General features: G+C 39.6%; 1 protein-coding gene across 1 annotated transcript; it reads left to right on the plus strand.

The window, feature by feature from the left end:
* Window positions 1–765: 765 nt before the first annotated feature.
* LOC134622991 (multiple PDZ domain protein-like) lies at window positions 766–17,874 on the plus strand. Its single transcript, XM_063468243.1, has 22 exons — window positions 766–949; window positions 1,420–1,597; window positions 2,853–2,963; window positions 3,319–3,384; window positions 4,389–4,488; window positions 5,347–5,555; window positions 5,984–6,075; window positions 6,155–6,284; window positions 7,174–7,266; window positions 7,799–7,873; window positions 7,965–8,315; window positions 8,553–8,636; window positions 11,183–11,376; window positions 12,131–12,278; window positions 12,372–12,443; window positions 12,575–12,698; window positions 12,823–12,863; window positions 13,116–13,238; window positions 13,982–14,086; window positions 15,182–15,285; window positions 15,467–15,590; window positions 16,251–17,874. Exons 1-22 carry the CDS (start codon window positions 852–854, stop codon window positions 16,395–16,397), a joined length of 2,769 nt encoding a protein of 922 aa, XP_063324313.1. The 5' UTR covers window positions 766–851; the 3' UTR covers window positions 16,398–17,874.
* Window positions 17,875–20,345: the final 2,471 nt, after the last annotated feature.

Genomic DNA, 20,345 nt, shown 5'->3' on the forward strand with positions numbered 1-20,345 from the left:
AGTGACAATTGGCCAAATGCCTCAGTGTGTCATAGATTAAAAAAAGCTCACCAGTGTATACCCCAGTTCTGCTTGTGTGATGTTATTAGATTATTAATTTGTGATTGTTAGATTGGGAATTATCTTAAACTTAAAGTTTTTTTCTCCAAGCAGACTAAAAGCAAATAACATTTAAATTTATATAACACAACACAAAAATGTTGATTCTCACTTCTGAAAGTTATAACAACTTAACAGTTGGCATTTTTTCTGAATAAATAAACTAAATAATTCATTCACTGACAAATTAAGTGCCAGTTTTCTGTAAATCCATGTTATATCAATAGATGACTAATCAAAAAATCACATCATTTGGTTGCCTGTGTGTGTGTGTGCATACAGTCACAGTAAACATAAATTTAATAGAAACATTTGCAATTAGAAAATGTTGTATAATGTATGTAACTAAAATATGTCTCTTTTTAAAAGGTATGGAGCTATACACTGGGCACATGGATGTGAAAAGATGAATTATGGAGTGTATAAATATTCACAGTGTGTAGTTTAAGAGGTATAAATCTGCATGGATAATAGTCCCAAATATGTCAATTATACCACAGATTTGGATTCTTTCTTTGTTGGGCATTTTGTTCTTCTCCTTTTGTATTTTATATTCAGAAAGGTGCCTGTAAATTTAGATACTTTAAGTCATTGTAGCACAAAAACAATCATTCAAAAACATACATTAAAACCTGTTATATAAAGTAATCTTTTTGTTCATCCCCAGCTGGCAGATAGCAAAATCTCTACCTCTGAAGAGCAAAGATGGAGACATTACAGCAGAGAAAAGGGACAATGTTAATACATGTGGAATGGCATCAAAGCCAGACGTGGAGATAAAGGTGGATGGTGCAGAAGAAGGAAAGGAGGAGGAGCTTCTTTCTACAGTGTCTTGGGACCAGCCTAAAAGGTTAGTGAATCTGTCATCTAATAATTATCATGAGATATTATTCAGATTTTCCTGGTGTGTTCAGGCAACTTCAGGTCATGATAACAGCAGTGCTAATGGTGCACAGCAGACTCTACATGCTCATATTTCTTGGGTTTAGAGAAAGCGACTACAGTACAGAATTTCATTTTCAGCTTGCATTTATTGCATTAAAGAATGCGTCCCACTTAGATACAAAAATTGCACTGCATAAAAAAGAAGAAGAAAGAAATTCATTAAAAAAAACAGCTATTCTGTGTTTCCCTACAAGTTTTATTTGACTAAATCATTGAATCTCCATCTGCAACACTAAACAGCAGAGACTGAAAAAAGCAAAAATACACATTGGATAAATTATGCAGCACTGTTTTTAAAATACGTAAAGTAATGTTAGAACAATCTCAGCTCTGCAGTGTTTGGTAATGTTTCTTGCGTTACACTCTGTGTTTCAGTGTGCGACTAACGCGAGCACCAGGTCAGTCCCTAGGTATCAGCATAATGGGAGGTAGAGGCATGGGCCGAAGACTGAGCAGCGGTGAGATGATGAGGGGAGTCTTCATCAAGAACATCAGCCCAGACAGCCCGGCAGCACGTAATGGGACCCTACGGGCTGGAGACAGGATACTGGAGGTACGCGAATGCCTGGAACTGACATGTGTGTTGGTGTGTAGCAGAGAAGGAGGCGCAGTTATCAGAAATTGCAGGAAAGAGGTCTGTGTGTGTGTGTGTTTGGGTACCCAGTGGTGTTTGTGTGTGGTAGAGAGAGAAGGTATTGTGTATACTGCACAATGTATTTATATAATACATACTGTGTATGTGGTACTGGAATTCAATATTGTTTGTGGTGTCTGCTGTATTAAAAGGTGCCAATTTGATTGTAATATGACACACTAATGGCCAATTTGTTGTTTAAATGCCCATAAAATGTTATTCGCAGCAGCCCATTATTTGTTATTGGTCAAAGATTGAAGGTTCAGCTCCACTGTCATTATATAATACAGGACTGCACAATAAAATGCAGTTATACCCCCTCCGCCATAACATACTTGGTTATTCATGCAGTTTATCCAATCAGGTAATCATGTAGCAGCAGTACAATGCATAAAATCATGCAAATGGAGGTCAGGAGCTTCAGTTAATGTTCACATCGCACATCAGATGGGGAAACACAGTCAAATTGACTTTGACTGTGGCTTGATTGATGGTGCCAGATGGGCTGGTTTGAATATTTCTGAAACTGCTGATCTCCTGGGATTTCTGTGCATGACAGTCTCTAGAGTTCATCACGAATGGTGTGAAATATTTTTTCTGAAAAAGCATTCAATGAGCACTTCTGTGGACTGAAAGGCTTTGTTGATGTGAGAGGTCAGAAAAGAGCAGTCAGACTGATTGCAGGAAACAGAAAGACAGAAAAACAGTAGCTTAAATAAAAATTCTCTGTCCTTAAAGAAAAACACACATTGTAAGCACAATAGCATCAGAATGCACAACATGTCATGTTGAGGCAGATGGGCTGCAGCAGCAGAAGACTAATGTCAGGTTCCACTCCTGTCAGCCAAGAACAGAAATCTGAAGCTGCAGCGGCGGGCACACACTCACCAAAGTGAAGTGAAGACTGGGAAAACATGCCATTCTGCTGTATTAGGTTTGAGCTGTGTGTACAACACTGCAAGATAAAAGAAATTGTCAACTGTCAGAAATTTTGATATATAATTTTTCAGTAGCTGTCTCTTCGAAAAAGTCAGCCGACAGCATTGCAAATAAATGGGCATGGCTATTTTAAGGCAACTTGGATTTTAGATGATCAATGTGTTCTTTAAAAACAGCTCTACACTGATCTGATCTGAAAATTGTATTTACGCGCATTTTTGTTGATGTTGCTAAGGTATGTGGTGTGGACCTGAGAAGTGCCAGCCATGAGCAAGCAGTGGAGGCCATCCGCAGAGCTGGAGACACTGTGACCTTTCTAGTGCAGTCTGGACAAGACAGATCTCAGGTACAGCACCTCAGAAAACAACCAAAAAATAGCAGATTTTTGGTGGCTTTATGCATCCTGCAGACTTTGTATATTGTGGCATGCATGCATGAATTTGAGTCTCCTGAGGCTTCAGATTCTTTCACATTGAATCTCAACACTCAGTAAAGCAAAGGTGCAATGCATATTCTATTGGAAAGCCCCACCAGAAGTTGCAGCAGCGTTGTGCATGGGCGTTGCATTATTATGTCTTGTGGAGACAATGCATATTAGGTAAAAATGCATTTGACTGACAGAATAAGTAATTATTCAGCATTACGTGTATAGTTTTATAGAAAATAATATGCCTACTCTGCGTCTTGTGTTTCGCCCACAGTCTCCTGCTCTCATCAACCATGAAAGACTAACTCCAACACTGCTGTCCAACTCACACAGCAGCAGGGTAACACCGCTCTACTTCATATTTTAAGCTTCGCATTAAGGTTTTTCCTGTTTCAATGGCATACGTAAATCTTATTTCAAATTTACACCAGCCTTGATATAATAGTGCTTTCCACTACTTTTCTAGTATAGACAATCGTGTCCATTAGAATATGAAGTACTGCTCGTTGGAGCTAAAGAGCAGTAGCTACTTTTCATGTTTTTTAAAGGTTGCGACCACATCTTTAGTTTTCGCTGGGAGAGAACACAAGCTGTGAAGTTCTCACTTTGTGTTCCTACACAGTTACTGATATTTGGCTGTGTGTTGCTGTAGTGTATAGAAAATGTTTCGTGCACACTATATTATATATAGATAGATGAGTCATTAACACCTACACAGCAATCCAAAAAAGAATGGGGAAGCTTTAAAGAGGTTTTTTTGAGACAGGGATTTCTTTTTTCATAGATATAGAGCTATGTCTGTGTTTCCCCACATGATACTAGGAAGCAGAGAACCTTGGTGGTCTGTTCCTTAGTCCTTCCCCTGCAAACCCCTTCATTCCCACCCCGTTTAAGGTTGGTGCACAGTGTGTGTGTGTGTGTGTGTTACCACAAGTGTGCCACACTGTAAAAGCACTCTTGCATTTGCATCAGAAACTTAATTAACATGCATTTTTGTACATAGAACCCTTGTAGTCCCTCGCAGCTACCTTGTTTGTTTAAACCCTTTGTTTTTTTGCCTTTGATGGAGATGCATGACTCTAAATAGAGTCAGTGCATTCTTTTGAAGTTATTTTTCCATCCACTTGTAAGTTAGTTGCAAAATAATGCATGATTCTGGTCATCTTTCATGTTATTTTTAGCTGACATTAAAACAGCGTTCATTAATTCATCCTCTTCATCAGTTATTTCCCAGTGCTTTATCAAGCGCACTGAACAAGCCTCAGGGGTAGTCCAGCTTATGCCTGAAGGACCCCTGAGGCATCTCAAACTCTGCTTGTTCAATAATGCAAAATTTGTCCCAAGGTACCTTCACCAGCATCCGATAGAATGGATCAGAGAAGCCCTACGAATTTCACAACACCAGTCACAGGAGCAGTTGAAGATGCTGACGACTCTGGCAGAAGTAAGACTCCTCAAAAGCCTATGTACCAAACCCATCCATTATAGATTTTAATACTGATAAACATTTTCTGACACTCACAGTTGAATTGTCAAATTCTGGGACATACTTTAAGCCATATGACACTTAAACCACCTGCATTTCAACCCAGTTTGCATAAATAATGTACCAAGAAGAGATTAAAGCCTAAGAAAAAACGTTTTAGAAATATTATTCAAGTATAGCATCATTTGAAAGAGTAACATTCCTCTGTATGAATACATTTTAGTTTCTAAGTAATTCTTTTTTCTGTCTCTTTTTTGGCAGGAAAAAAACTGTATTCAAATTGCATCTATTGTTTTATTTCTTATGAGCATAACTATGAGACATGTTACCTCGCCTGGATTAGGGTTATCAGGATCCCACTCTGGAGCTGGCTCTAGTGTGTTTGAGCTTCAGGGTGCTTTATACTGTTGATTAGTAAAATAGTGTAAAACTATTAGAAGGAAACTGTGTGTGTCTTGCACATGCACACAAGCAAAGAAAATATGAATCCATTCATTAAAGCGTTGCCCCATGATGCTACAAATGGTTTGAAATGCTTTGTATGCATATATAAATCACAGTCGTGGCTCTATATTCATTTTTCCTTGCACAGTTGTGCACACAAGGTGCATACTATCATGCTGTATATAGTCAGAAACACCCTCAACAAGTCCCTTCCAGGCAAAATGCAGCAGCCCACACACATTCTCCTCCAGGGTGTAATGCTTTTCCCCATGTCTCCATGTGTCACTCATTACATGTAGTTTGCCACACTTTTTTTGGCTTAACAATCATATCATTCTCCTAACAATTTTCTGTCTGCTAACTGTGTCCTAGAAAAGATGCTTCAGCGTTATGGCAGTCTGTCTGGAAAGCTCCAAATGATTGAGCTAGAGAAGGACCCTGCAGCTCGCGGCCTGGGAATCAGCCTCACGGGCAACAAGGATGGCTCTAGGGCCCGTATGGGTGTCTATGTGGCAGCTATAGACCCTCTAGGCCCCGCCGGTTTAGATGGGAGGATACAGATCGGGGATGAGCTTCTAGAGGTAAGGAAGACAGGCTATGGGAACAATATGGAAGAATGAGTGAGTAGGGATTAACAGATTAATGGTGTGAGATTGAAGACTCCAAGAATGGGTTGAGCCATTGGAGAGAGACAAAATAGTGAAGTCAAAAATTAAAACAGGAGAAGAATAGAAGGGAGTTGGAGACATGGATGAGAGCGTTGAATACCTGCACAGTAGATTTATCATGCAAATTACCATTTGAATGATAGTTGGTGCTGGGCCGGATTTTTGTAATGAACAACCGTGTAATAGAGATGAGGAGGAGAGTAGTGGGAGAGGAGCAGCTGATGAGTCGGCGGGGGAGGAGAGGTTAGAAGGAGATGACAGAAAGGAAGATTAATGTGGAGGTGAATAGGGGGGGAAAGGCGTTGCTGAATAGGAACTACATGACGCTGTGTTTCTTCTAGATTAACGGTCAGATTTTGTACGGCCGGAGTCACCAGAATGCCTCCGCCATCATCAGTAATGCTCCATGTAAAGTCAAGATCATTCTCATCAGGTAACATGATTGCTTTTTGGTTTTACACACTAAAGGTTTTTGTAACCTGCTTCTGGAATAATTGGTGTTGTTTTACCAGAAATAAAGCAGCTCTAGGTGAAACGGTCCAGGGACTCAGGAAAGACTGTGAGGACACGATCGACTCCCAGACTGATACTGGAGGCTGTGGACAAATCTCCAGTGACATTGAACACATTATTCTACCTCAGGTACAATACATCCCGTAGGTCTCTGGCTAACCACTGTCAGTTATTTGTACTGCAGTTGCACATTTTTGTGTATCAAAGGCAGCCTGATAGCAGGTACTTTTGTATCAAAATCTTGATAGATAGACGAGTATCTGTGTAATTGTACAAAATGAACAACATGTAACTTTAATCACAAAAACACATTTTGCAGACGTGCTGTTATTGGTTTCACTAGTCTCATATTTCCATCTCCGTACCAGTATTCGCCTCCATCCATCTCTCATACCCAATAGTACTGCCATCCTCTAACTCCCTTCTGAAGTTCATTCATAAACTTCAGCTGGTTCAGAATTCTGCCGCTTGGAGTATCACCAGACCTCCCTGCATTAGTCATGTCACGCCTGTCCTTCAGCAGCTTCACCGGCTCCCGGTTAAATGTCGTATTGATTTCAAGATTCCGCTCCTCACCTTTAAGGCAATCCATAACCTCCCTCTGCAGTACCTCTCTGAACTCCTCACTGTCCCTTCTGCCTGTTTGACTACACTGGGATCTACAACCTTCAGTTCCTTTGCTCCTCACCTCTGGAATCTCCTCCCACCAGACATCTGTAACACTGACTCTCTTAACACTTTCAAATCCCATCTTAAGTGTGCCGGTTTAGCAAACTTGGATGAGCAGGCGACCACATGCTGCATGGCTGAGAGCAGCTGGCCCGGGTTCGAGTCCGACCCTTTTCCTCTGGTTTCCTGTCACTCTTCACTGTCTGTCTAATAAAGCCAAAAAATCCCATCTTAAAGCACACCTCTTAAAACTGGCACAGTCATTTTTTACATATGAGTATTATTATTCGTTCTTGATAAGAGGTAAGTGTTTAAGTTTGTTTTCTTACATTGTTGCTTCTCATTCCAGGATTATGCAGGTCTTGGCCTTTGCTTGGAAGAGGACAACTCTAAGGGAGGATTGGTGGTCACGTCCCTGATCCAGCACGGCACTGCCAGCAAGGTATGACATCATCAACAGGATCATATGCCCATATATCATCTATACTATTTATAAGTATCTATACTATGCAAGCCTTTTAAGTAATTTAATCATTTTCAGTTTTCTTTTTGGTTCTCTCTAAGTAAATTTACTCGGTAATTTTTAAAAGAATAAAAATGCTGTTATTAATAAATATGTATTATTCCTTTTTTACCCACAAAAAGTATAATCGATTGCAATTTTGGCCTTCACCAGGGCAGAACTCGTCTTATAACATATTTGAATTATAAAGGGTTGTACAAGTCTGATGTGATGGTTCTGCCATCTCGGCATTATGAATATTATGTGAAACAGATGATGGTTGCCATTTTTTCAAGTGATCTCATCATGTACTAATACGTTTTCATGTCCGGCCTAAGGGAACAGTTATTCATATATTTGTCCAGAGGGTGTGCTTGATTTTTAATCACACTCCCCCACCATCTTTCTTCTACACACTCACTTTCATACATTTTGCTTATCTTACAAATTTTATTCATGCCTCTTTATGCAGGATGGCAGGATAAAGGTTGGAGACAGAATCGTAGCAGTGGGTGATGAACCCGTGGCTGGACTGTCAGTAAAAAAGGTGCAAGCACACATGCGGGCTGTGAAATATATGCTCTTCAAGGTCAAGTTGATTTAATGATTTATGACTCAGCTGTCTTTTTTGTATTCAGGTGTCCAGTTTGATTCTCAAACACCGGGTCACTGTCAAGCTCTCCATCAACCGTTCCAAGAGTCTCTCCTCCTCCTCCTCTTCTTCTCTCAATCTCCCTGCATCACTCTCCAGTCCCCGCTCACTCACTCCAGTGTCCTCTCTAAGCCTTCCTGTTGCCTCCTCCTCCTCTTCGTCTCTAAAACCCATGCAGACCTCTCCAGTGGAACAGTCTGATTGGCCAGGATCAGCTCCCACAACTTCCGACCCTGTCAGCTATCCAATTGTTGCAGGAAAGGAAACTACCATAGAGATTTATAAAGGAAACGTAGGCCTGGGTCTCAGCATTGTAGGTGGATGTGACACTCTGCTGGTGAGAACAGCTAAATGATTTTTAACATAAAGATTTCGTTATTCATTATTTGTCCTTGTGACATGAAGGGGACTTTATGTAATTTGTTTATGTTTGCAAATAAAAAATCCACAGATGGAAGCAAAGTTTGTACTCAAATTAGGCCAAAAAGTTGTGCATTTGTTTGTTTGTTTGTTGTTTCAATATTCAGTTGTGGAGTTGTGTAATGATGGAAGTGGTTTCTGGTTTTTACACCAGGGGGCAGTAATAATCCATGAAGTGAACGATGGAGGAGCAGCACAGAGAGATGGTAGACTGCAGGCTGGAGATCAGATATTAGAGGTATAACAGTGATACATGTGCACACAAACACCAGAACAAACAGCAGTGCATGTGAATAAATTATTTCTAACCGCACAGCATTTATTTTTATTTCTGTTTGTTTTTGCAATATTTTTCAGTATGAAGAATGCAGCCGTGATGCATCTGTGTTCTTTTTTATTTATGCACTATTTTTTCCAATTCAGAAACTAATTTTTTCGGAACTCAAACTCAGATTGCTTTGCCAGATATAACAGAATCAAGCTTCAGTTTATAGTGAAAACCAGAAAGTCACAGAAATGAAACAAACAAACAAAAAAACCCTGAAAAAAAAAATCTGCCTTAAAAATTGTTTACTCACATGATTAAAAAGCGAAGGTTTTAAGGTTTACTACTGGTTACAAGCTCAAAAACCTGTTTTATAGAGAATGTGGTTCCCAGGAGTTAAAAGTAAAGACCTATCCTCAGGGTTTTATATAAGGTCCACTACTTTTTGCTCCTTATGTAAATGAAATTTTCCACTGGGCTGTGATGCTTTTACACTAATAATACCATCTTGGATGCTACTGATCCCCCTAAAACCTTCTCCAGGGGCCTGCTTTCAGTCACTTCAGAATATCCGTCTTTAATTTGAAGTTTGTACTAAACTCCGAAATGAAAAAACTACATATATATATATATATATATCCAAATTTTAGAGAACAGATTGTCCTACAAAACACATGAACATCTTGCTCAAAAACTGGATATTAGATTCTTATACCACTACACCAAATGGACTGATTCTTATATAGCGCTTTTCTACTCTCCCGGAGTACTCAAAGCGCTGCATACAACATGCCTCATTCACCCATTCACACCCACTCATGCAAGCACTTCTAAACGCAAGTGCAAACTATAACTACATTCACACACATTCATACTCCGATGAATGCATCGGAGGGCAATTTGGGGTTAGTATCTTGCCCAAGGACACTTGACATGCAGACTGGGGAAGCCTAGGATCGAACCACCAACCTTCCGATCAGTAGCTGATCTGCTCTACCACCTGAGCCACAGCCACCCACTACCTTCTTTTCTTTTTCTTTTTTTTTTAAACAGACAAATGATGATATTCAGTGTGCAGCATGTTGTGCACAAATAACTGTAAAGATAACATCTATGCAAAGATATTTAACATCTTTGTTGTTGTTGTTGTTTAGAGGTCATTTTCCTGATAACAGCTCATTGGAGAGATCATCACACAAACACTAAATTGGAAAACTGGCTTCCAGCACTGCATGCACCACTACTAAACAAACTGCATTACGACTCGAGAAACACAAACAGAGATACTTGTTGAACTGAGAGACTGTAAAGCTCTGGTAGCTTCTGTCATCTCTCCTAGTTAAGTAGAGCAAATAAAATAAATAAATACACAATTCTAGTAATAATCGTCTATTTATCTAACCACTTAGCCAAATTAGAATTTGCAGAGAGGCTTGAGCCAGTCTCAGCTGTCATAGAATTAAAGAGGTAGTACACAGAGGATAAGCAGGATTTCTCCAGGCAACTTCAGGGATACGAAGTGCATATTAAAGGTTTACGTTTTTACCTGGGCACATCACCATGGCTGCAGGCCTAACCTGCTACAGTTTAGGTTATGTTCACGATAAAGTCACCACCAAGAAAATAGTGTCAGCATTCCTGGAATTTCCATGTAGACTAAAAAGCATCGAAGTCTTCATTTCTATGCAGCTTTATTCCTCCTTCCAATTTTACATCAATTTTATTGTTATATAAAGATTAATATATGATACTAAAACAGAGCACCTAGAGCATTTGTATTTTTATAACTATACGCTATAATAATATCTGTAATCCATCAGATTTGCCCGTGATTTAATGATAGAGCTATCATACTGATACGTCTGTTCACTTACATAATTGGCATTTTTCTGGCATTCTTTTCAGTTTCAAATAGTCTAGACATTAAAGCACTCACATTCACGAAGTGTTTTTAATGATGTACTTCTATTCAGTGCTTTTTCTCACACACACTAACACTGTATTGAGTGCAGCAGCTCTGTTGCTTTTAGTCTGTATTGTGTGTTTTATCTTACTATGTAAAATCAGTTGCTTTTCTACCAGCAGACTCTTCGATATTTCTGATTGGTCATATATTACTGCCAATATAACACACCCTTACCTACATTGGTAGACCACAGGTTAGCTTGTCGAGTTCATAACCACCTTCATAACTTCTTAGCCTAATGGCAGTGTTAGGGTAAGTGAAGCTGCGTAAGGAAAAGGAAGCTGCTAGAAACAGAAAAACAACCACACACTCTCATCTTCACACCTACAGATAATTACACAATCACCAGTTAATTTAACAATCATTTCTGAAGTGTGAGAGAGAAACTGACATAGGTACAAATGCCACACCTCAGACCTTCTTTCTGTCAGTGTTAACTACTGCACAGCCTGTTTTGTATCCACTGAAAGACTTGTTCCTGTACTTCCTGAACATACAGAATGTATTTTCATACATCTGTTCCCCTGTTTCTCTCACTGTCGCTGTCTTCTAGGTAAATGGCATAGATATGCGGCAGGCCAGTCATGACGAAGCTATTGCCGTGCTACGGCTCACCACCCAGCGTGTCCAGCTGTGCGTCTTCAGGCACCAGGAATCCTACAGGGAGGAGGACCTGTGGGATGTGTTCAGCCTGGAGCTGAGGCCTCGTCCTGGAGAAGGACTGGGCTTCACTACTGTGGGGAAGAGGTACAGTCAGGATGCTTTTATCAAGTTAGAAACCTCCAACTTGGTATGTTCACAGCAGGTTTGAGCCTGTGTTATCTAACACTGTGCTTTCAAGTACAACAAAGACAAAATCAAATTTTGTTCAGAACCATCGTGTTCGCAACCTAGGTGATGTCATCTGCTGAAAGAGCCTGAAGTCTAAGAGGCTGATGAAGTTGTTAATATATCGGCTTCAAATATAACATATGGCAAGTGGGAGTACTCCTCCTCGCAACTTCTGAAGATGAGAAATAGGTTAAAAATAAATAAATGTGACTTTATTAGTGAGTGATTAGTCTTGTTGCCTATTTTTAACACAATTTTATTCTTAATCAACTTTTGTTTGTAAGCTGTAGTTAGGCTGGTTAGTTAGTTTAAATTGCAGAATACCTGTTCCTTTTAAATATAATTCCGAAAATTAGATTCTAAAAAAACTAAAAACCCTTAATAGACCCTAGTAGATTGACTATTTTCATGGCAAACTCCATTGACATGTTCTGTAACTACTTCACAGATCTCTCCAGCATTCGATAATTACCATAAAGGTTAGATAGGGTCTCACTGCAAAGAAGTCGCAAGACGCATCATTTTCCAAAGAGCTCGGGTGCCAATTTTCTCGCAGCTTTATGTATTTGCACAATCAGGTGTGACATTATGCAAAACAGCCGGTGCACAGGTCACATTATGTATAAGCCTGGGGCAGGCACAGCTTTTGACCTCTGTTTTCTTCCAACAGTAATGACACTGGCATCTTTGTGTCAGATATCATCAGAGGAGGTGTAGCAGATTCGGATGGCAGGTTGTTGCTAGGTGACCAGATTCTGTCAATCAATGGGGAAGACGTGCGTGCAGCATCACAGGAGCGTGCACACACGCTTCTGCAGGTCTGCCGTATTCACAGTTTATAAACAAATGCACAGATAGGTAGGCATTTTTATGGCCGCGTCATTATGTGAGATGTGTCACTTTGCTCTCAGAGTTGCAGTGGAGGGGTCCACCTGGAGGTGGCTCGTTTTAAAGCTGGGGTGCAGTACACACTGCGGAGTCAGGTAAACTGTTTCTCTTGCCTACGTATTTCTTTAGTGATATGATTCCTAGTGAAATTATAGTTCAGACTGTAGTTTGTAGGTCAACTATTGCGTTTATTCACTATTTTAACAATATTACTCTGTGAACGTAGGAGTACCTTAAGTTGTGTTTTATCCAGAGCGAAGACTCTGACTGCTCCACGCTTACACCCTCAAGTGTATGCGATGGTTCTTTTGGCCACCAGAGGGAGACAGATAACAAAATAGAGAGCTACAGTGAGTGTCAGCTAAGTTCACGAGTATCGTCTGAGTTACAATGTTGAGTCCAACAATTTGCTTTGAATGGAAAATAGACTCTTGCATCTTTTTATCCATAGTTATGTGTCATTCTCTTCTGCAGCATTCAAAGACTCTGACATCAGAAAAGTGATAATAAAAAAGGTAAAACACTCTTATAGTAATAAAAGCAATGTCTTTTTTGACCCCATACTGTACTGGAGAAACTGAGTAGTGATAATTTAACTTATTTTTAGAAGTTACAAATTAGTATAAATTAGTTATATACTGAAAACAACCTGCTTCCTGACTGGATATCATGCTCCTGTAACGTTGGGTGTTTATTTTATGCTCGAATCTGCCATTTGGAAAGGTTGCAAATGTGTGTGTTTGTGTGTCTGTGCGCTATCACTCCAGGGTCCATACGACTCCTTGGGCATCAGCGTAGCTGGAGGAGTGGGCAGTCCCCATGGCAACCTTCCTCTTTTTATTGCTACCATGGATACCAATGGACTTGCTGCCAAAACACAGAAATTACAGGTGGGGAGTGACCATGTATATACACCAGTGCGTGCATGCATGTGTGTCTCATGTATGCTTCACATTGTGACTAGTCGCATGTGGACTGGGCCTTAAATAAGGAAAATTGCACTTTCTTACTCTTACTGTGGCCCTTAGAGGCTGAAACATCTGCAAAAAGCTGTAAACTTAGACTCCCTGGTATGCATTGATAAATTTAAGGGAATCATAAAAAATAAGGTGAAGGAGGCACAAGATGCCTTTTTCTTAAGAGGTGACTGTTGTTTTACTGTGTATTCTTCTGTAATCGCAGAGTGCAGGAGACATTTAGAATCTGAAGAGGCCGTTTTTCCTGGTTAACTAAAGGTTACCAAAATGAAGCTTTCCAACACTGAGACAAATATATGGACTGCCTTGATTGTGTTACATGTTTATTGGAATAGAGGTCGATATTTTTTACATCATTTTCTTCCTGAAATACATCTCATAAAACAAATATAAAGGTTGGAATAGATCGGGGTGCAAGGGGCAGAGGACATAAATGTTTCTCCATGATCAAATTACAGACACATGTAACATAAAATGCATTTTAGACATAAATATTGAAAATGGAGTGACATACCAAAAGTAAAACCTTTATTAAATCCCGAAGAAAAAAGATAGGGACAGAAAAGAAAAGGAGACTTTGTAGGCAAAAAGGAAAAGGGGGGATAGTGTTAAGTCTAGGACAAATGTGTGTTTGTGTTTGTGTGTGCATCATCTAGACGGGAGACAGGATCCTCAGTATCAATGATGTTTCCACTGAGGGAATGACTCATGTCCATGCTGAAGCCCTGCTCAAGAACACCACTGGAACCATCATTTTGCAGGTACTGTCACAGTGAGACATCCAGTAACTGATATGTAATGCCTGTAAGGCAGTAAGTTTCTGTGCGATAACGTCAGCAGGTTTTAGTTCTGTTTTGTCAGAGAAACACAGTAATGGTTCACAGCCAGCTCCCTGTAGGGCTTTTTATCTTCTTCCATATTTCCCCAAGACATAATTTTACATACAGACAACTTAAAAAAAAAAGTCTTTAACAAAAAGGAGGCCCTTCATTATCAGGATTTTGCACAGTCAGTGTATGTTAATTTCAAGACAAGTGTTTATGACATTGATTTCACACCATCTCCTCTTAAAAGACTTCCGCTGTAAGGGAAAAAACTATATTTGTATCTATGGAAGTGCATGTCGCTTGTTTTTGGCAAGTATTTTGTGTTTAAAAAAAACATCAAAAGGTTTTAGACTTGTATCACTCCTACTCTGGTAATATTTGGATGGTCATAAGACCGCTGTTGCATCAATAAGATATTTGATCATTGTCCAACTATAGAAATATTAACTTTTTGGAGAAATCCTGATTAATCTGTTGTTAGCACAACTTCTTCTGGATAAATACAGGATAGAAACACATGTTTGTTTGTTTGCAATGCATCAGTTTTGCAGATTTGTTTGAGAAGCTTGTATTTTTAGTAGACATGTACTATATACGAGCTCAAATGTTACACGTGTTCTGTTATAATGACTTCTCCTGTGTTGGTTTCATTGTTCTTTCATTGTCTTTTATTGAAGTGAAACTGGCACCTCATGTAGGGTGGTCTGCCAGATTGCCTACTCAGCACAAATAGGCATTTTCAAAGTGATGCACTGCATACTCCTAAAAGAAAGCTGTGAAGAAAAGCACTCCTGTCTTGCTGATGTCAGTCAGGAGAAACTCACTGTTCTCCAGAGTAATCGCATACAAGTCAAAAATAATGAGATATATTTTTAATTACATGTTACTGTCACTATTTGTAGATGTTATGCTATTCCTTGGATTCTGGCTGTCCTGCTTACTTTGGTCTCTTTGTGTAGTCCTAAATGGCTAAAACCTTTACACTTTGCACGCATAACATGCTGTTTGTGTGGATCTATGTTTGTCTAGGTGGCAGCAGCTTCTCAGGGATGCAGCACACAGGGTAACAGCGATGTGCGTGCATGGTCATTAGGCCAGCCGAGCAGCCTGCCCTGCTTTCACAACAGTCTCTGGTAAGAAGTGGTTCGCTAACAGTGTCATTTCCTTGTTCTTCTCTCCACTTTAATTAATGAATAAAGGCAAAAGCAGGCCTCAAACTTTACTAAACAGTTGGTGCAACACTTATTTTTAAATGCATGCACATCGGCGCGCTCAGACGCCAACATCCATTGTTTCGCATCGTATTCTTCACAGCGCTCGCATGTATAAGACCATCACTCTGGAGAGAGGCTCCTCAGGTCTCGGCTTCAGCATTGTAGGAGGTTTTGGCAGCCCTCATGGAGACCTGCCTATCTACATCAAAACTGTCTTTGACAAGGTGAGAAAGCATCTGCCAGGTCTCCTTTTGTTGCGAAAACCAAAGAGTTTTAATGTTAGGAAAGACAGTTTAGCAGCAGTCTGTATGTCATTCACTGAGTCACTCCCTCACATCTTCTTATAGCGTTTTCTCTGTTGAAAACAAAACTTTCTCCAATCATCAGCAATTCGGATAAAAAAGCAGGCAGCAGGCAGTTTCACCGTGTGTAGTTTTGCTTTATATGTGTTGTTGTTTTGTGACTACCTATGTAAGCCACATAGGAGACAGAGATTTATGTGTGGTTTTAAGTTATAGTGCCTTTTTTGTAATTCAACACGAAAAATAGCAATTTGTCCCTAACTGCAATGCTCAATGTAAGAAACAAAGCAAAAAGGCCACAGTTAAAACTTGTTAAATAGCTTTTGTTTTGTAACAGGTGGTAAACTCTTAGTGCTATGCTGTAGTAAAGCATTCTGTTTTAATGCCACCTGTTGCATTATGTCAGTTTTTGCATGATTGCGTTCCTTTGTTTTGTTTCTTGATTCTATTTCTTAGCATCTGTTGCGACCAATTCCTTTGTGATCATTACAAACGTTCATTTAATCTCACATTCATTCTTTTCTCCTAACATATGTGTTGCCATATTAGTGTTTAAAAGCTCTTGTTGACTTTGTACTTCAGGGTGCAGCCATTGAGGATGGCAGGCTGAAACGTGGCGATCAGATAATTGCTGTTAATGGACACTGCCTGGAAGGTGTGACCCACGCTGAAGCTGTGGACATCCTGAAAAAGACCAAAGGAACTGTCGTCCTCACCGTGCTCTCATGAGACAACTGCCCACTGTACCTCAATTTAATGACATCTTCCTAAAACAGCTTTGGAGGGCTGTGGTTGTTTCCTATAAAGCTGTAGAGTGATTCTCCTCTTGTAGAGGGCACTCTACATGTCAAAACAATACATATAATTATAAGAAGAGTATTTAAGTCTAAATTAAATTGCATTTAATTTGTGAACTCTACCTCCAACTGCAAACACAGCTTTGTTGTATTTACACTCAGTATTTAAAAATATAGTAGAGCATGTCCAGTTAAATCCAGTTGAGGAGCCGGGTATTGGGCCGCCAAGGCCTCCATCTTGGGCTTTGGGGATTGGATGCCTGAGTCCAGTCTGAGTCCCTTCAGAATGACCACTAAGCTCAGTCATTCTGGAGGGACTCAGAGTAGAGACGCTACTCCTCCAGTCCAGAAGGCCTAGAATGCCCTCTAGGTGGGGCTTTTTGTGGCATGTCTAACTGGCAGGAGACCCCCAGGGTGGACGCAGGACACACTAGAGAGATTTTATGCCTTAGGTGGCTTAGGAAAGCCCCAACAAGAGCTGGAGAAAGAAATTGCTAAGGAGCCCCTGAGACCCTGACCCAGATGAGCGGAGGAAAATGGTTGGATGGATAGTTTAGCATTGTTGTGCATTATTTTTCATGTAAACACACTCATCAATACATTACGTGTTCATACTAATATATAAAATTGAAGCCTCAATTGACAGCAGCCTAGTGCTGGATTTTGATTATTACTTTAACAAACAAATACTCCTAAAACTCAAAATATGCCAACTGCTTCTGCCAATCTTTTGTATGGCAATAGGATGTCTGCTTTGAAAGACTGTTGTACTTTTCATTGTTGTGTTCGAATAATTAAAAGTGTGTCATGATTTCATGAATATTGAATGTCTTAAGTGGCATGTTGATAATTAGCAATGATAACCACCTTATGTTAAACGGGACAGAGAATAGGAAAAAATGCATTTTGCTGCATCTGTTAGAAGCAGCTGCTGAGTATCGACTGTTATTTACCAGTGTAGTATTAATCAGTGTTTTCATAGTCTTCAACTGTAGCAGCTGTTTTTTTAGGACTTGATTGTTGATGTTAATAGTTCAGTGTGAAATTAGACACCGTCTCCATTTTATATGAATTTATTTACCTGACTTCACATGGCTGTGATACTTATGTTTTCGTCGCTGTAATTAATTTCATTAATATAAGAAGTCGCTTCACACTTACATACACACATGGATGCACACACTCGTTTTCATATCTTAGTGAGGACATCTAATTGACACAATGTTTTCCCTAGCTGCTTACCCTAACCCTAACCATCAAAAATGAATGCCTAACCTTGACCATTTGTATTGGTCCTCACAAAGATATATAAACATGGTACACACGCACTGGTATTGTGTAACCAAATGTTCTGTAAGTGATCTTATTAAATGTTATTTGTTAAAGTTTTGTATCCAAAACCTTTTGAAGTTCAGGACCTTGTGTTTCTGTTTTCTTACCTTCTGATTTATCTCCGGATACAATGTGTCAGTGAAAGAGACGTTTTATATGATGAGTTTTTTTCCATCTTTTTTATTAATGAATACCAAGAAGTTATATTTTGTGATTTCTCTCATCGAGTAGGATAAACCTTTTTTTTTTTTTCAGTTTTCAAATTTCACACATGCTCCACACACCAGCATCTGAGAAAATCTCTGAACTGTTAAACAAGTACAACTGAGCTGAAAGTCACATTTTTAATGGATAGAAGAAGCAAGAGTCTTCTTTTCTTTTTTCTTTATTTTATTTTAATTTTTTGCATATATTTTGCATGTTTCCAAACCAGTGAACTGAATTTCGCCTTGGAGGTGTTTTCCTGTAGCGGTTATGCTCTTTGTCTTTATCCCTCTCTCGCACTTTTTCTCCGTCTTTGTCTGCCATGAGTACATATGCGCCATCACTCACATTTAGTCAAGGTGACAGGATGAAGTGCGTGTCGTGCTTGGAATGACAGGCAGCTCTGAATTGCGGAGGAGTCGTGAGGAGAGGAGAGAAGAAGGGGGATCAGCTAGATTAGAGAAAAGGCAACATTTTATAGAAGGCCGAGAAAATCAGTCTAAAGTTTGGACAAAGACGTTTTAAACCTGAGGTCCGACAATCACAGAGGAAGAGGAAACCTGTGACTTTTTTTTTAAAGGAAAATCCTCAGTACTTTCACTTTAATTACCAGAGTTACTGGTGACAACTTGATAAACAGTACATTTGCACACAAATGTCTCATTTAGGAAATAGGAGGCATCTAGGGAGATCCTGTCTGGAGCCTCGGCATTAATCAAAGCCATCTGTTCACATTGCAAGCTTTATTGAAACCCAGCCATCGCGATCTGCTTTATCCTTCTCCAGATGAACAATTGCTTCCCTGTTGGCACGAGGAGAAATGGAGAAATGGTGTAATGCTTTTTTTTTTCTTTTTTTTTTGCATTTCACTTGGATCTTTGCTGTAATATAAGAATGATAAATGTCATATTTGGTATTTTTTTCACATCCACAAACATTTGACCCCTGTGGATTTCCAGTTCCAAATAACTGACAGGGAAGCAGATGAAATTACATCTATTTTTCTTCTTTTTTCATTAAGAGGAAGCAAAAGGACTTATCTGCCGTTTTTTTTGTTTTGTTTTGTTTTGGGGTTTTTGGGTTTTTTTTTTTCAAAACCAGCCTCAAATTTCATGACAAACATTTTTAAGGGGAAGAGGTCCAGCCACAGGGAACAGGACTTTTTTTCCTACCCTTAGTCATACACCATGTAGCACAGTAACTTCTTTGGCTGCAGAAACTGCAATGCATTTTTTTCTGCAGATGACTTTCATGAGAGCATGCTTGAAAGGCACTAATGAGCCTCTCTCTCTCTGGAGGATAGCAGTGGCCAAATGATTGTTCTATGTGTGACTGTCACATCGATCCATATTCATAAACATAGGGGACTGTGTCTTTTTGCTGTCAGTGTAACCTGGTGATACAGAAAGTACAGCCAACTTATGATGGGTCCAAAAAGTCTTCTTCTCCATCCTTTCCCATGAGGTCCTTTTTCAAGATATCAGCATGCACTGCAAAAATACCGGTCCTTTGAAATTCACTCTAGTCAGTGCTGAGTGTTAAAATCTTGATTCCCATAAAGCAAGATGTCCCAAAATATCCCAAAAGGAAGAGTTAGGTGCCACTAAGTCCACGTCATTCCCAGCAAATGAGCGAATGAGCTGGGCTGAGTTGGCATTTGGCACACAGACACAAAAAAGCGTGCACGGTGGTGTGGCTTATATTCAGTGACATAGCCTAGAGCAAGAAATAGTTAGACCTAATCATGAAACAGCAGGCAAACACTGGATGACGTCATCCGATTATGAGTTTGAAAACCGACCGAACAATGCTAATGAATAATGCTATTAATTTTACATACGGATGTTAAAATACAAGGGTTTCCTCTACATATCATATCTACACTACACACATCTGTACTTGGATTAATTTAGCAATAAATTAATCCAGAAATAAAGTAAATTTCAAGTGATGAAAGTTCCGTAGTCTACTGTGTAGTTTTTACAGAAATCTTTTTAACGCTTATTCAATAAACCACTGAATTTCTCACGGTCCACAAAAGCTTATTGCTGAAATTCTTTTAGATACTCTGAATAAAAAAAAAACATGTCCGTTTTAAATGTCCGTTGATCACCCTCGGCTTAAAAATCCTCAAATTTGGGGACACTGTGGTTAAGTAAGTGTTTGTTTTGGGGTGGGGAGTTTCTGCTGAAAATGCAGCTTCACATCAAAAAGATCAGACAGCATCTCCACCCTCCACCTCCATGACGCCCTTGCTGTAGGTACGAGCTTGAAGACTTGCTGTAAGCCTCCAAAGCTGCAACGTAGGCTCATAAATTGTGCATACTGTGCGCCTTCGTGGTAA

This window comes from Pelmatolapia mariae, unplaced genomic scaffold (genome assembly GCF_036321145.2).
Source record: "Pelmatolapia mariae isolate MD_Pm_ZW unplaced genomic scaffold, Pm_UMD_F_2 NODE_ptg000324l+_length_53231_cov_1, whole genome shotgun sequence".
Classification (NCBI taxonomy): Eukaryota; Metazoa; Chordata; class Actinopteri; order Cichliformes; family Cichlidae; genus Pelmatolapia; species Pelmatolapia mariae.